Source organism: Phoca vitulina, unplaced genomic scaffold, assembly GCF_004348235.1.
Source record: "Phoca vitulina isolate PV1807 unplaced genomic scaffold, GSC_HSeal_1.0 scaffold7, whole genome shotgun sequence".
In the NCBI taxonomy this organism is placed as follows: domain Eukaryota; kingdom Metazoa; phylum Chordata; class Mammalia; order Carnivora; family Phocidae; genus Phoca; species Phoca vitulina.
This window is the reverse complement of record NW_022589710.1, coordinates 47336681-47352246: the sequence shown is the minus strand read 5'-3', so window position 1 is coordinate 47352246 and position 15566 is coordinate 47336681. Positions and strand designations below refer to the sequence as shown.

At 45.8% G+C, this 15566-nt stretch overlaps 2 protein-coding genes across 4 annotated transcripts in view; one reads left to right on the top strand and one right to left on the bottom strand.

Moving 5' to 3' along the window:
- The window catches only part of POMT2 (protein O-mannosyltransferase 2), a 44281-nt gene that overhangs the window by 6328 nt on the left and 22387 nt on the right, over nt 1-15566 (top strand). For all 3 annotated transcript variants that reach the window (XM_032405669.1, XM_032405668.1, XM_032405670.1), the window contains exons 2-8: nt 488-572; nt 6319-6423; nt 8401-8509; nt 10224-10332; nt 11899-12058; nt 13397-13503; nt 14175-14257. In XM_032405669.1, coding sequence (XP_032261560.1) covers nt 488-572; nt 6319-6423; nt 8401-8509; nt 10224-10332; nt 11899-12058; nt 13397-13503; nt 14175-14257 — 758 coding nt within the window. The remainder of the gene's footprint in view (nt 1-487; nt 573-6318; nt 6424-8400; nt 8510-10223; nt 10333-11898; nt 12059-13396; nt 13504-14174; nt 14258-15566) is intronic.
- Nucleotides 2619-3010, bottom strand: LOC116633191 (60S ribosomal protein L31-like). The gene has a single exon (XM_032405676.1). The coding sequence runs from the start codon at nt 2988-2990 to the stop codon at nt 2619-2621; it is 372 nt and encodes a 123-aa protein (XP_032261567.1). The 5' UTR covers nt 2991-3010.

The following is a 15566-nucleotide window of genomic DNA, read 5'->3' as shown; positions in this document are numbered from 1 at the left end:
TTGTTTATTTGAGAGAGAGAGAGAGCACAAACAGGGGGAGGGGCAGGGGGAGACAGAGAAACAAACTCCCCACTGAGCACAGACCCTGACCCAGCGCTGGATCCCAGGACTCTGAGATCATGACCTGAGCTAAAGGCAGACACTTAACCTTCGGAGCCACCCAGGTGCCCCATAGTCTTTGGCTTTAACTGTAATTTTAACCATGCTTTATTATGGCTATTTGGATTGTATGATAATTTATTTATATATTTTTAAGACTTTATTTATTTGAGACAATGAGAGAGAGAGAGAGAGAGCACAGCGGGGCAAAGGGCAGAGGGGGAGGAATAAGCAGACTCTAGCAGGGAGTCCGATGTGGGGCTCGATCCCAGGACCCTGGGATCATGACCTGCGCCGAGGGCAGACGCTTAATGGACTGAGCCACCCAGCCACCCCAGATTGTATGATAATTTAAAAATTCTCATTTCTCTTTCTGTTTTTCCTTTAGTTGGGATGAGACTCACTTTGGAAAAATGGGAAGCTATTATATCAACCGCACCTTTTTCTTCGATGTGCACCCACCTCTGGGAAAGGTGAGCAATGTGGTGACTGACAGCTCTCTTCAAAGGGTTGGAGCAAAGTCTCAATTTTGGATTTAAATCTTGGGCTTGTGGAAAGAAACCCTGATGTTCCAGGCCAGCTGCTTATGTGGAAAATCTTTGATGTTTTGAGGAGTTCTCTGGGCCCAGAAATGGAGAGGGAGTCCATCAACCAATGGATGGATATACAAAATATGGTATATCTATATGATGGAATATTATTCAGCCATAAAAAAGGAATGAAGTGTTGATACATGCTACAACATGGATGAGTCTTGTAAACATTATGCTAAGTGAAAGATGTCAGACACAAAAGGCCACGATAGTGTATGATTCCATTTATATGAAATGTCCAGAGTAGGCAAATCCATAGAAACAGAAACTAGATTAGTAGTAGCCAGGGTCTGGTGGGGAAGGAGGATCGGGGAGTGATTGCAAATAGGTAGGGAATTAGTTTTGGGGTGATGAAATGTTCTGGAATTAGGTAGAGGTGATGGTGGCACAACCTTGTGAATATACTAAAAAGCACTGAATTGTACACTTTAAAATGGTGAATCTTATGGTGTATGAATTTTATCTCAATTCAAAAAAGTAAACAGTGGAGAGAAGGAATATGTTGCATAAAGCAGAGATTGCTGAGAGGAGCTGATTGTCTACAGGGGAGCAAAACTCCGTATCCCCCTTCCCACTCCCAGCAGGTACATTCTTTGACCTGTACCTCTCACATGTTTTACAATTAGAAATCCCACAGTGAGAATTCATTTTACTCCTCTAAGAACAACGACCTCTGAGAAGGCTAATGGATCAGCCCTTTCTTCCTAATGGAGGCTGAGATCTTTGGCACCAAAGGGACAAGAATTGGTCCATTAGGAAGTGGAGGTGTGATCCTGGAGCATGGAGTAGTTGGGGATGAAGGCAGAGGTGATGGGAGACAGGGGTGGTGGTCTGTGACAGGTGGGCTTGGGGGCACGAGAGCATTAGATAGGGACCAGAGAGGGGTGGAGAGGGAGGTGGGATAGTGACCTATTTCAAAATTAGCTCTGAGCCCAGAGCTGGAGTAGAAAATATTATGCCTCTCCGGTCTCCTTTATAAGATAACAGCAATAAAAATCAGAGCAATTGAAAACTTAGTCTGTTCTTGTCACTTTTGGTATATTATCTTATGTAATCCTCAGAATAACCTATGAAGTAGGTACTGTTGTATCCCCATTTTGCCAGTGGGGAAACTGGGGCACAGAGAGGAAAAGAAGTTTGCCGTAGGGAAGAAAGCTAGTAAGTGGCAGAGTCAAGGTGCAGGCTGGTTTAACGTCTGCTCTCTTAACCCTTACATCACACTGCCTCGTGATGCTTGCCTTGCCCCCCCACTTGGATGATATCTGTTAACCACCGTAGGAATAAGCAATAGAATGTGTTGAATGTTTGCACTAAGGTAGCCTGGGAACCAGGACCCCTGGTGGAGGAGATTTTTTTTTTTCCTAGGAAAACCAGCCCAGTCTTTCAGCTGGGGACTGCCTGTCTATGTTTGGAGTCCCCTAGTGCTCAGCACAGTGAAGACATGCATGTGGAACACTGGCTGATGTGTTTTTACTTAAGCCTCCCCTGGCTCATATCTGGTCCCTGTGGGCAGGGAAAAATGTGAGGCTTCTTTCTAAGGCTGCCCCTGGGGAGTTCGGTCCATCTGCCCCCCTAATTTATCTCCTGATGGTCCTGTGCTTTACCTGATTGAAAGAGAGTGATGAACACAGTAGCTTTCATAGGTTCTAAGGCCAAGGCAGTCAAAGAATCAGAAAGCCCCTTGAAGTTGTGAATGGGAGTTTTCTCCTGCAGTACTGAGGCTTCTAGCTGTCATTCCACGCTGGCCCCCAACCCTGGAGGGAATAGAATGCCTGCGCAGAGTGAAACATTTGATCAGCACAGAAGGAAGTCAAAGGTCAAGAGCTACCTCTCCCCACATTTCTATTAGTTTCTTATATATGTTTTCTTAGAAATTCTTTTTTTTTCTTTTTTTTCAGTTTTATACCTTTATTTGACAATCAGCGATTAGTTCTCATCCACATTAACTGTCTGTAGATTTTTTAAAGTGGTGACAGGTACATAGGTAACCAGTGTGTAGAGCTTGTTTGGTGAATCTTCATCCTCGTTACGTTTTCTGGACAACCGCACATGGATATGGTATGGAACATTCCTTATTCCTTTGGCCCAGACAGCTTTATTGAGCCTGGTGAGCACATCTGGAATTCCCATCTCCTTCATGGCAAATTTCCAGATCTCTTTAAGTGCCTGAGGGGCACGCTTCTTGAAACCCACTCCATGGATGCGCTTGTGAATGTTGATGATGTATTCTCTGGTCACTACCTCGTTGATGGCAGAACAGCCCTTCTTCTTCTCGCCACCCGTCTTCGTGGGAGCCATTCTGCTGGGCCCCAGTTGGAAAGGAAGAGAAATTCTTTATACAGGGTGCCTGGGTGGCTCAGTCGGTTAAGTGTCTGCCTTTGGCTCAGGTCATGATCCCAGGGTCCTGGGATCGAGCCCGTGTCGGGCTCCCTGCTCAGCCGGGAGCCTGCTTCTCCATCTGCCTGCCACTCTGCCTGCTTGTACTCGTGCTTGCTCTCTATCTCTCTCTCTGTCAAATGAATAAATTAAATCTTAAAAAAAAAAAAAATTCTTTCTACAGGGCACCTGGGTGGCTAGTTGGTTAAGCGTCTGACTTTGGCTCAGGTCGTGATCCCAGGGTCCTGGGATCAAGTCCCACATCGGGCTCTTTGCTCAGCACAGAGCCTGCTTCTTCCTCTGCCCCTCCCCCCACTCGTGCTCTCTCTCTCTCTCTCTCTCTCTCTCTCTCTTTCTCTGTGCTCTCTCTCTCTCTGACAAATAAATAAATAAAATCTTAAAAACAAAGAAATTCTTTATACAGATATGTGAGTATATTTACAGACGTGCACATGAACATCTTATATATACAAATAGGCCCAGACTAAAATTGTTCAGCAGCTTATATTTTAAACATGATATATCTTAACTTCTTTCCACATTAGCACATAAAAATGTACTCCTTTTTTTTTTAAGATTTTATTTATTTATTTGAAAGAGAGAGAATGAGAGAGAGAGAGAGCACATGAGACGGGGGAGGGTCAGAGGGAGAAGCAGACTCCCCGCTGAGCAGGGAGCCCAATGTGGGACTCGATCCTGGGACTCCAGGATCATGACCTGAGCTGAAGGCAGCCGCTTAACCAACTGAGCCACCCAGGTGCCCCAAAATGTACTCCATTTTTAAAAAATTTATTTAATTTTATTTATTCCTTTTTTAATTTGCGTATTGTTGACACATGATGTTACATTAGTTTCAGGTGTACACCATGGTGATTTGGCAAGTTTCTATGTTATGCTGTGCTCGCCGCAAGTGTAGCTGCCATCTGTCCTGTTCCATCGCTGCTCCGACGTCACTGACTGCAGTCCTTATGCTGTGCTTTCTATTTCCGTGACTTACTCATTCCATAAGTGGAAGCCTGTATCTCCTACTCCCCTTCACCCATGCTGCCCATCCCCCACCCCTTTCCCTCTAGTGACTACAGTTTGTACTCAATATTTATCGTTCTGATTCTGTTTTTGTTTGCTTATTCATTTTTTTAAAGATTCCATTTATGAGTGGAATCATACGGTGTTTGCCTTCTCAGTCTAGCTTAGCATAATACCCTCTAGGTCCATCCATGCTGTCTCAGATGGCATGATCTCAGCCTTTTTTATGACTGTTGTGCTCCATGCATTTTAATGGCTATATATTATTCCATTATACAGATGTGCCATAAATTATTTTACCCATCTTTAATTGGTGGACATTTATGTTAATTCCAATTTTCAGCCATTACAAAAGATTTTGCAATGAACATCCTTGCACATTTATCTTTTCATAGTTGTGCAGGTGTATCCAAAAGGTTCTTAGCAGCCAAACTAAAGAGTCTAAGGATATACACATTTAAATTTGTGGTAGATATTGCTATGTTTTTCTGCAAAAATATTGTAGTAATATATATTCCCACCGACAGTGTATGAGGGTTCTTGCTTCCCCCACACCATTGCCAGCACTGGTGTGATAATACTTTCAAAACTTTGCCAATTTGAGAATAAAAATGGTGTGTCACTGTTTTCATTTGCATGTCTTTATGAGTTGGATTGAACATTTTTTCATATGTTTATTAGTCATTATTTTGTTTTCTATGAATTTGCCCATTATTCTAGTAAGTTCCTTTTCTTATTGATTTGAATGAGTTAGTTAGGAAATTAGGGCTCAGGGCTACTTTTAATCTTAAGAGAACGGAGAGGGAACTGAATTTCAAGTGCCTGGTAAGGGCTTGGCATAGTGCCAGGTGTTTAACCTATTGTACTGTCTCTGATCCTCACAGCCCTCCCCCGCCACCGCAAGGGAGATTTTATTACTTGTAGCTCAGACATTAATAAGTATTGCCGGCAATCAGAGAGCTGAGATGCAAACCATCAGTGCATTTTTTCACTCTACCAGACCAGCAAAGCAGTCTGGGAATTTATACCAGCACCAGGCGAATTTGTTCTCTGAGATCCCAGGTGGGAAGGGGCGTGCATTTGTTTGTCACCTGTCAGTTTTTGTTCAACTAGGTATTTGGATGGCTCTGTCTTTTCAATACCTTCTCTTACTTTATGTTAAATTAGTTACATTAACTTCTGATCCCTAGGATTTTTTTTTTTTTAACAAGGCTTTATAATCATTTACTGTTGAATTTTGGCCTCTGTTCCTTGATGTGGAACTATAGAGAGTGACTTTGGTTAGAGCTACTTATAGTAAAAAGTGAGCTGGTTCGTGGTCCAAACCCAAGCCCCACAAGCAGTGTTGCAGGGAGGGGCTTTCTTAATACAGCCAGTATATTCTGTCCCTCCACACAGCTTAACTGGAGCACAGGGGTCTGGGCAGGGCAGCCTGGGGCTGTTAAAAATGCTTGGTATTTGCTGACAGTTTTTATGGCTTAGCAGCTTCTGATTGCTTGTGTGGAAAAGAGACTTTTACACTGTTGAAAGATGAAAAGATAGAAATGAAGAAGCTGATCTTGAACGTTTTGAAGGATTCACAAATCTCAGTCTTAGTGTAATAGTTGATTTGTTCTGGTTTGGAATGTGCCAAGGCTGCCCTCCTTTGAAATATTGGAAATGGGAGAAACTGGTCTCTGGCCTTTTGGTGTATTTTCCCCTGGGACTTTTCTCCTCTGGGGAAATGTGTCTGTCTTAGCATCCTCACCCCCTCCTCCACTTCTTCCCTTCTGCCTATTGCTGGTGTGGAACTCCTTGGCCATTTTTCCCTCTCCTCATTCTGACTTGGAACCTCATCTTCCTTTCAGAGGGTCAGTCTCCCAGGAATCAGCCCCTGCCCATGGCCTCCCCCATGGGCTGTCATGTTTTATTTCATAGCAAATGAAAGAAGGTTGAATGAGAGAGCCCTTCAAATTGTGGGATTTTTTCTTCCTAAGTATTCAATCTGCACTATTCCCAAGAACTTGGCGTTAACACAAGAGAGGGTTTGTTTCAAGCAAAGAGCTCTGTAGACAAAAGATTCTTTGCTCTGCAACAGCGGCAGGAGAAAATGTCACATTGGCAACTCCTATGGACAGTTATCAAGGGAAGCCAAAGTCTGGGTGCAGCTGGAGGGAAGTTTAGGGGACAGAGGAATCTTAAAGGTCTCTCATCATCTTTTTGTTTGTTCTCCTTCTCTCCTCAGATGCTGATAGGTCTTGCTGGCTACCTGAGTGGGTATGACGGGACTTTTTTGTTCCAGAAGCCTGGGGACAAATATGAACATCACAACTACATGGGAATGAGAGGAGTAAGGCTTCCTGACTTACTCTAGACTGAACCCTGGGGCCACACTCAGTCAGAACTTATAATTGGAAGCCCTGGAGTGGTGGCAGGTGTAGACAAAGGGACTTTGGGTGGCAGTGGGAGGGGAGGATGATTGGACCCACATCCTGTAGTAGAGATTTAGGTGTAGAGATTCAGAACTGCGGTAGGTAAGAAGGGGAGTGGAGGCCACAGATAATACAGAGATCTCATGGGTAGGAGCAAGCACACACTGTCACCTATTGCCCAGCCCATGTGAGGCTTCAGACTTCAGGTTGGAGAGCAACCTAGGACCCGGGCAGCCAGGAGCCTCCTGCAGCCCCCTGACATTGGCCTCAGCACATTGGCAGGCCACACGTCATTCCTCTCCATGGCCACAACTGCTGGAAGATTGCCTACCTCTGAGGGCCCTTAAGATCTCAGCATCCCATACTCCTGACACCAGGTCCCTGCTTCTTTCCCCATGAAGGTTTCAGGCACCCTAAAGGGGTTTCCCAGTCTTGTAGAGGAGGCTATATATGTTTGCCCCGAGTTGCAGCACCAGCCTTGATAGAGCATCGCCAGGCCTAAGTACCCAACTCTGTGGGGACCCCTTATCTGTAGCTAAATGAAACCTGCAAAATCTGACTTTGGACATGGAGCTCTCAGAGCAGGTTGCATTTATTTATAATAAGCTCCTTTCCTTAAGGAGCTCAAAGCACTTTAGATAAATGCTGTGTGCTTATTTGAGCTAATCATTGAATAATTTGCATGGTCATATTAAACTGTATTAAATAAGGATTACCCCAACCCTCGAGTTCATATTCTAAAGTGGTTCTGTGTCTTCCTAATGACTTTTGAACATCACATAGCATATGTAATTGGATAGAGGCCTGACTCACTGTGGGCTTGCTGTGGAAATCGACAAGGCCAAATATAACAGCCTTGTTCTCTTTCACACTAGGATACATTGCTTTCTTTTTTTTTTTATTATTATTATGTTATGTTAATCACCATACATTACATCATTAGTTTTTGATGTAGTGTTCCATGATTCATTGTTTGTGTATAACACCCAGTGCTCCATGCAGAACATGCCCTCTTTAATACCCATCGCCAGGCTAACCCATCCACCCACCCCCCTCCCCTCAGTTTGTTTCTCAGAGTCCATCGGGGACACATTGCTTTCAATTGACAAAAAGTGACAACCCAAATGTGAGAATTTCCATTTCCCTGGGCTTGTCTATTTACTTGTGATGGACAGGGTAGGGAGGTAGAGAGAGAGCTGGTGGTTCCAAACAAAACAAAACAAAAAACAACTCTCCAGATACTGAAGTGTCAGATAATTTTTTTTTTCCAGAATTAAAATGCAACCTGTAGATTAAAGAGTGATTTCTGTTGTGATTGAAGGAAAGAGCCAAGGGAGAAATAACAGAAATAATAATAGAATTCTCTAGAATATTAAAACACCATAGAGAGGTCTCTCTCTACTTGTACCCACAGTTTTGTAGTAGAAGCTAATGTTTATTGAGTACTTGGTGTGTGCTAATAAAACTAGCCCATTTAATCTCCAGAGAAAACTCTCTGAGGCAGGAACTCTAATTTTTCATATGACACAGACGGGGAGGCTGAGATTCAGAGATGTACTGTTTTAGTCACAGCTAGCAGTTGATGGGGCAGTCCAACCTCAGAGTCCCCTACTTGAAACCATGTGCCATCCTGCACACACCTCCTTGGCTGAATTTTGCTGATTTCGTGTCAGTGTTCGAGGTGATGCTCAATGGGCACATATATGTTGCTTGATTTGATGATTCGCTGTCACACCATCCCTTTCTTGTTTATAGATATTCTAGGTGATTTCAGGTCACCAAGTCATGCCTGCACCAAGGGTCCTCCATTTTAAACATTAGTTTGTGCCAAGTCAGGTAGGTCTCTGATGCTCAGCTTAGCTGGCTGTTTGACTGCTTCTCTTTTCCTTCCATAGTTCTGTGCTTTCCTCGGTTCCTTGCTGGTTCCCTTTGCCTACCTCACTGTATTGGAGCTGTCCAAGTCCCTCCCGGCAGCACTGCTCACCGCTGCCCTCCTCACTTTTGGTAAGTTGTCTTATACCCATGTTTCTTAGGAAATTGCCACATTATGAGTGTAGTTGGAAATCAATACATTTAAGGATCCTATCCATGGGCCCAGTGGTTAAGTAACTTTAGGATTGGGTAAATGTATTACAAATCTTATTTTCTTCACCAGTGATATTACATATAAAAATAGTTCTGTGTAGCAAACCTTTATATTATTAGAGGGTAGTGCTCACGTATATAATCCCAAAGAATAGATTATCTCCAGGTTATCCACATTTGAGTTTGGTGTGGATAAGAAGATAAATTTGTGTGTGTGCATGTGTATATTTGAAGGAGGCTTATGATTCTAGTTCTGCTTCTCTCAGGCTACTATCAAGGTCTCTCGAGTTACTATAAGTTTGCACTCCTTAAACTGATTTCAGCTGAATGCAAGGGCAGATGTCTCAGAAGTAGCTGGGTGGCAGGGAATAGCAAAATGGGAACTTTATTTTCTGTGGGTAATTCTCCGCTGGATAAATGAGAGTTGATCTGTAGAAATTGATTCTGTGCTATTCTGATTTTTATTAAAGTGAATTCAGACCTCATAGAACTTAACATTTAAAGAAGTCCAGGCCAAGTTAGGTGGGTATTTCACATGTAATTCTGGCTTTGTTTTGACAAATATGTTGCAAGATTATAGGGCCTCTCTGTAGACGATTGGTGGCTTTTTCCTTGTGTCTTTAATTTCCCTTTTCAGTTATTAATCCTCTTCATTTATTCTTTTTTTTATTCCACAACTGTTTTTCAAGCATCTCCTCTGTGCCAGGCCACTTTTCTAGGCCTCAGAGGATATGCTGATGAGACACTGTGCTGTCATGGAGCTTACCTGCTAGTACGGCGGATGATAAATAAGCAAGTATTGTAAATCTGAAATGTAACAACATAAGCCATAGTGCAATGTAGAAAATAGAGTAGGGTAAGGGAGAGAGTAACAGGGAGGGATTCTCTTGTGGGTAGGATGGCCTGAGTGAAGCAGAAAATTAAGCCATGCAGAGATCTGAGTGAAGCGTGTTCAGGCAGAGGGAACAGCATGTGCAGTGGTCCTGGTGCAAGGCAGCATTTGGTGGATTCAGGGAACAGCAAGGAGGCCAAGTGTCGCCAGAGTGGAGTGAGTGAGGCAGAGGGTGTTGGTGGAGGAGGTTGCTTAGGGAGGGAGACCATGCCGGCTTTGGCAGTCGTCATGAGGACTTGGTTAGTCTGAGTGAGATGGCAAGACATTGGAAGCTTCAAGCAGTGGCTTGATGTAATGAAATTTTGTTTGAAGAACGATCACTTGGGTGCCTTTGCAGAGAATCCGCTTCCAACAGAGACTTCACGTAAAATGCTAAGACTCTATCCTAGGTATGGGTAGTCTGTGGCTATATAAGCGGGTGGCAGAACTCCCATTTTGGTGGTGGAAATGAGGAAGAGCCCTCATCTCAGGACTGCTCTATCTGATTGAATGATATGGTCGTTTCTTGGGTCACTGGCCTGAAAGGAGTGTGAGATATAGTTTCCTATCCCTGGGCTTTGATGTACCCCAAAGCTATGGCCTTCCACCTCCCTGATGACTCAGTGGCTCATCTGGTCTTGACTGCATAAATGCTTACATGCAATTAAGTATAAGGGGCACTATTTCTTATTGTTGGGGTGTTTGGTTCTCAGGGGGCCCATCTCTGATTCCCTTTTTGACTGCTGAGCTCATGTTTTTCAGATACAGGATGCCTTACTCTGTCCCAGTATATCCTCCTTGACCCCATCTTGATGTTCTTCATCATGGCTGCCATGCTGAGCATGGTCAAGTACAACTCCTGCGCCGACAGGTCAGAAACACCATCTCTGCGGGCTGGGCGTTGGGGGTCAGAAGCTATGGCAACTCTGGAATTTCTGTAGCCGGGGACAGGGTGGGTGCCTATAGGACTTGTCTTGAAGCTGCACTTAAGGCAAGCATACTTTTTTTTTAAACTTAGATTGTCCATTTTAGATCATAAAAATAGATTTTAATATGTTTTCTAGACATACTTTTTTTTGTTTTGCGTAAGACTAAAAAAATGTCAATGATCTTTTTTAAGAATATTCTAATGGGTGGATTTGGGTAGGGGTTTGTGGATATTATGGAAGAGTCCTAATGCCTTCCCAGCCCACCATCTTCTAAGCTACCCCTTGGCACCAGTGCTGGTTAGGGATCCCAGGATAACTTTATCCTTCACATTCTCTGTCCTAGAGGGGAGGGAACCAGGACAGAAACTGCCTGGGAGCTATTTGTCTCCCTGCCCTCAGTGGTTGCATCCACTCCTGACCTGTTGACGGGAATAATTTATATAAAAGGTTGGCTTAAGCAGTCCATGCCAGTCAAGAGGATCTCTGCAGGCCCGGGTCAGTTCTAAAGCTGTTCTGGAGGGCCTGGTCTTCTTCCAGAATGGTCTTTTGCAGATCCTCCTTTTGCCTCTCAGAGAGTAGAGTAGGTCATTCTATTCAAACCAAAAGAGCTGGCTCCGCCTAGGCTTTTCTAGGAGTCAGCTTGGTTTCACCATGGCCAGGCTCATTAAATTGCATTATGCCAATAAAGCCGGATCCAGTGACTACCATCTCTCCCTGGCTTTGGGTGGTCATCTCCCCCTACCACGCCCACCTCCACCTGCCATTTCTTGAATACATACTATGTGCCAGGTCCTGTGCTAGGAGCCGGAGGCATGGAGGTACGCAAGTCTCGCAGTTCAGGGGCCTTCACTCCGCCAGAGGAGGCAGCCAGCTAATGGGGAAATTGCAGCACTGAGCACTGGGTGCTGTAAGGGGAGCAAACCTCGGAACCGACTGCCAGGGTTAGGACTGTGCTCTCCCGCAGGCTAGCTGTACTGCTTGCCCTCTCTGTACCTCGATTTCCTCCTGTGGGAGAAGGGGATAATAATAGGACCTACCTCCGTGGGGTTGTAGTGAAGGTTAAAGCGTTTATACAAATCAAGTGCTCAGAACAGCGCCTGACACATAGTAAGCACTCAATAATTGCCGGCTTCCCAAGGGCCACAGGCGACCCCCAGGAGAGAGAGGGCTGACTTAATCCAGTAGGCTGCTCTGGATTTGCCTTTTCCTTCCACCTGAACAATAAGCCTCTTGCTTAATTTGAGCCCTGTACTTAGCCAGGAAAGCTATGGCCCCTCTCCCAGAAAAATATCCTACTCACTCTCACACTGCTTCCAGCGGTTTCGGGAGTTCCATAACCACATGCTCCTTGGAGCCACGCCATGGTCTCCTGAGGTTAGGAGCCCTCAAGAAAGAGGGCAGGCATGGCCTCTCAGGGTCACAGAACCTCTGCCCTTCCCCACTGCTGCTCTCGTTTTTGAGTTTGGTTCCAGCTGCCAAACTGAACTCTGTGTCTTGTTGGTTTTCAGGCCCTTCTCTGTCCCCTGGTGGTTCTGGCTCAGCCTGACTGGCATTAATCTGGCTGGTGCTTTAGGGGTCAAGTTTGTTGGCCTCTTTATCATCCTGCAAGTGGGGTGGAACACCATTTCAGACCTTTGGCACCTGTTTGGAGACCTCAGTCTTTCAGTGGTGAGAACCCAAGTGTTTGTAGAAATGTCTTTGCTCCTTGGTATTGCTCAGCAGAGCCAGTGGCCTTTCTCCGCCTCTGCTGCAGGTGGAGGCGTGGCTGTATTCCGGCCTGAGGGGGGCTGGCTCCGGCCCTTGTCTGTGGGCAGCATGACAACAGGAAGGAGGCCATGCTTGGAGGCTAGAGAGGTTTAAAGGGAGAGGATGAACTAACATCCTTGGTATTTTCTTTTGGCATTTGTTTCTGCGATGTTTTTTAAATGCTCTACAAACTACCCAGTCACGTAATCTGTCCAGCTGGGCTCAATGCCAAATATATGGCCGACACTAGCTGCATGGGATCTTCAGTAAAATGGGTAGGGTGACTTTCTGAACTCACCATTTTCTTTCTCTGACCCAGGGTCTCCAGATTTGGAGGCCAGGAAAGGCCTTTAGAGTTTATTAAAATATTATTTACTAAGAGCTGATTCTGTGCTAGGCACTGTGCAAAGTGCTTCACCTTCACTGGTTCATTTACCTCTCCTAACAGTCCTGTGAGGTAGGTAGTTATTACCTTCTCTTTACAAATGAGGAAGTCCAGACCCAGAGAGGTAATAATGTGTCCCAGACCATACAAGTAAAAGGTAGATGTAGGATTCAGACTTAGAGGAGGCTGACTCCAGACCTGAACTACTTTGCCACAAGGCTTCGCCATCACCTCTGAACCAAAGTCTCGATAAGTTCATTTATTCGCTCAGAAAATATAGACAGACTACCCTTCCAGTCTGAAACACGGAATATGCAGATGAATAAAACAAGGATTCCTGCCCTCCAGAGACAATGGAGAGAGAGAAATAAGTAAACAGGTGATTACAGTCCAGCCAAAAAGTGCTGTGAGGGCACAGTGGAGGGCACGAGCCCAGGTCAAGTGGTCTAGGAAGGTTTCTGGGCGGGGGGGGGGGTGCCGAGGCCTGAGATGCAGGTCAGGAACACTTATGCGTGTGACGGATGGGGCTGGCACAGTACAGGAAGCGTGGGGACCATGCGCGGAGCTCAGTGTGACTGGGATATAGAAGGGACTGATGAGTGATGAGGCTGAAGATGCAGGGATGGTCTGAGGTCCTGGGTGAGGGCCTGCACAGGCAGCAGAGGGCTGGCCCATGTTCACTACCCTGCAGTGCTGGGGTGGTGGGGTGTCATGGAAAGGCTAGGGTTTCCATGTATTTTTTCTTGTTGGCTCTTAGTTTTTCAATTTTTTGTGATTTTGACTTACGCATAAAAAGTTACATGTAACGCGCAAAGAAGGTATAAGGTAGAATAAAGCCCCATATGCCCAGCACCCCGAACTGGCTCTGTTTGCAGGTGACTGTGGGGAAACACCTGACCGCTCGCATCCTGTGCCTCATAGTGTTGCCGCTGACTCTCTACACAGCCACTTATGCTGTTCACTTCATGGTGCTGAACAAAAGGTACAGCAAAGCCTTTCCAGCCTCTTGCTTCCCGTCTTCCTCTTGCCTCTCAGCCTGTAGGTGGGGTGTGTGATTTCCTGGGTCTGTGGTTGGGATGTTCGAGGGACCTGGTGGGTTTTATCTGTTCGTTTCCTCCTGTGTTCTGTCTTTTGGGTATCCAAAGGGCTCAGAAAAGCCAGCACCCTGGCCTGAAGGAAGAGGAGAACTTCCTAATAGCCAAACTGCCCCTTATCCCTAAGCAGAGTCCCTGTGCTTCAAGGGATGGGCAGAATAAGGTGTGCAGTTGGAGGAGGGTGACAATCGCAGCAACACTAGCCGAGGCTCACATTTAACGAGTAGCGACCAAGTGTCAGCATTTTGTACATATTATCTCACTTCATCATGATTGTTTTTGAGTTCTTTTGATTTTTTTTAAATCCCCAATTTATAAATGAGAACTGAGGCTAAGCAAAGTTAGGTACTTCTGAAGGTCACCACCTAGCTAGTAAGTGGCCGAGTTGAGATTTGGACCCCTGTTTCTCCAACTCCGTCACCTGTGTCTGTCCCATGATACCACACTGCCCCTCTGGTTGTCTTCTTTTAAACTAGTTGCGCAAGGCTCTTCCTAGGGTTCCCAGGAAATTAGAATTTCTCTCCAGTACCTTGTCTGTCTTCTGCTCCTTTCCCCACAGTGGTCCTGGCGATGGCTTCTTCAGTTCTGCCTTCCAGGCCCGGCTTTCAGGCAACAACCTTCACAATGCTTCCATCCCCGAACGTGAGTATCTCCTGGCCTTTATGAAGGTAGAAGGGCAGAAGCCTTTCTGGGTGGGTAAATTGGAAAAGACAAGTATGATAGCCTGTAGATGGCAAACTGGGAGAAACATCCAGTTAGACCTGGTATGAGCCCTCAAAAGAGTGACTTGGGACACAGGACGTGCAGCCCTGAGCAGCAGGCTCTTTGACTGTAAAGAATAACTTCTCCCTTGTGCTGCGGAAGCATCTAAGTCAGCTCCATGGGAAGGCAACCAGAGGAAATCTGGTGAAAGGACAAGGCCCTCTGGTGCTAATGATCAGTTTCCACCATCGTATTCTGTGACTCACATCCCGTCCTTATTCACAGATTGTAATGGAGCGCATGTTAGCCATATTGAAGACTGTAAGTGGATCCCTTCCAGAGTAGAGGATCTGGTGACCGTGTGTGTTAAGTGTATAAAGAGGAAACACAGAGCTGTGGGATCAAAGGGTGCAAGAGATCACTTCTGCTAGGGAGTTGGAGGGCATCAGAGGTACACAGAGTGAGATGCCGTGGAGTCCAGCCCTGGAAGAATGGGTAGATTCGAACAGATGGAGAGGGAGGAGAGGGCATATAGGGCAGAGGGGACAGCAAGATCAAGGCCAAGAATAGGGCACAACGTAAGGTACAGATTATCCCCAGAAAAGTACTAGAAGATAAGGCTGAAAGGATAAGTTGGGCCCGGATTATGAGGGTTTGAAATGTTTGGGTGAGGTGTTTGACTTCATTAAACAGGCAGTGGAGACCCAGTGGAGGCCTCTGAGCAGGAAGGAGGACAGGAAGGCTGGGGCCGTAGGGAGGCGACACTGATGGCAAAGCGCAGGACGGCTAGGGAGGGGGTGGGGCTGGAGGCAGGGGCTCCCCTCTGGAAAGCTCTTCCGGGTACTTGAGCTGGGCATCATGGTAGCAGCCACAGGGGTGGTGCAGATGGGCAGGGACAAGGGAGATTAGACATGGAAAGAGAAGAGGAAAGATGTCACTGAGGACTTGAGCCCAGGTAATTGTTTCTGGGAGGCACAATGATGCCTTCTAGTCTCTCCAGTGCCTTGCACAGTGTGTAGGACACGGGGCCCGCCAAGACTGTGCATAGAATGAGAAATAGGAAAGCAGGTTAAAAAGTTGGTTTAGAAAGGCAGATACTGGTTCCACTGTAGAGAGGTTGACTTTGAGATGCTTGGGGAAATCCATGCAACGGGGCAGCTGATGTTTTCAGAGGAGGAATCAGTCAGCCAGCTAAAGGGGGAAGCGGTACCGTGGCAGTGGCTGTGACCTGTAAGGAACCTGGAGAGAG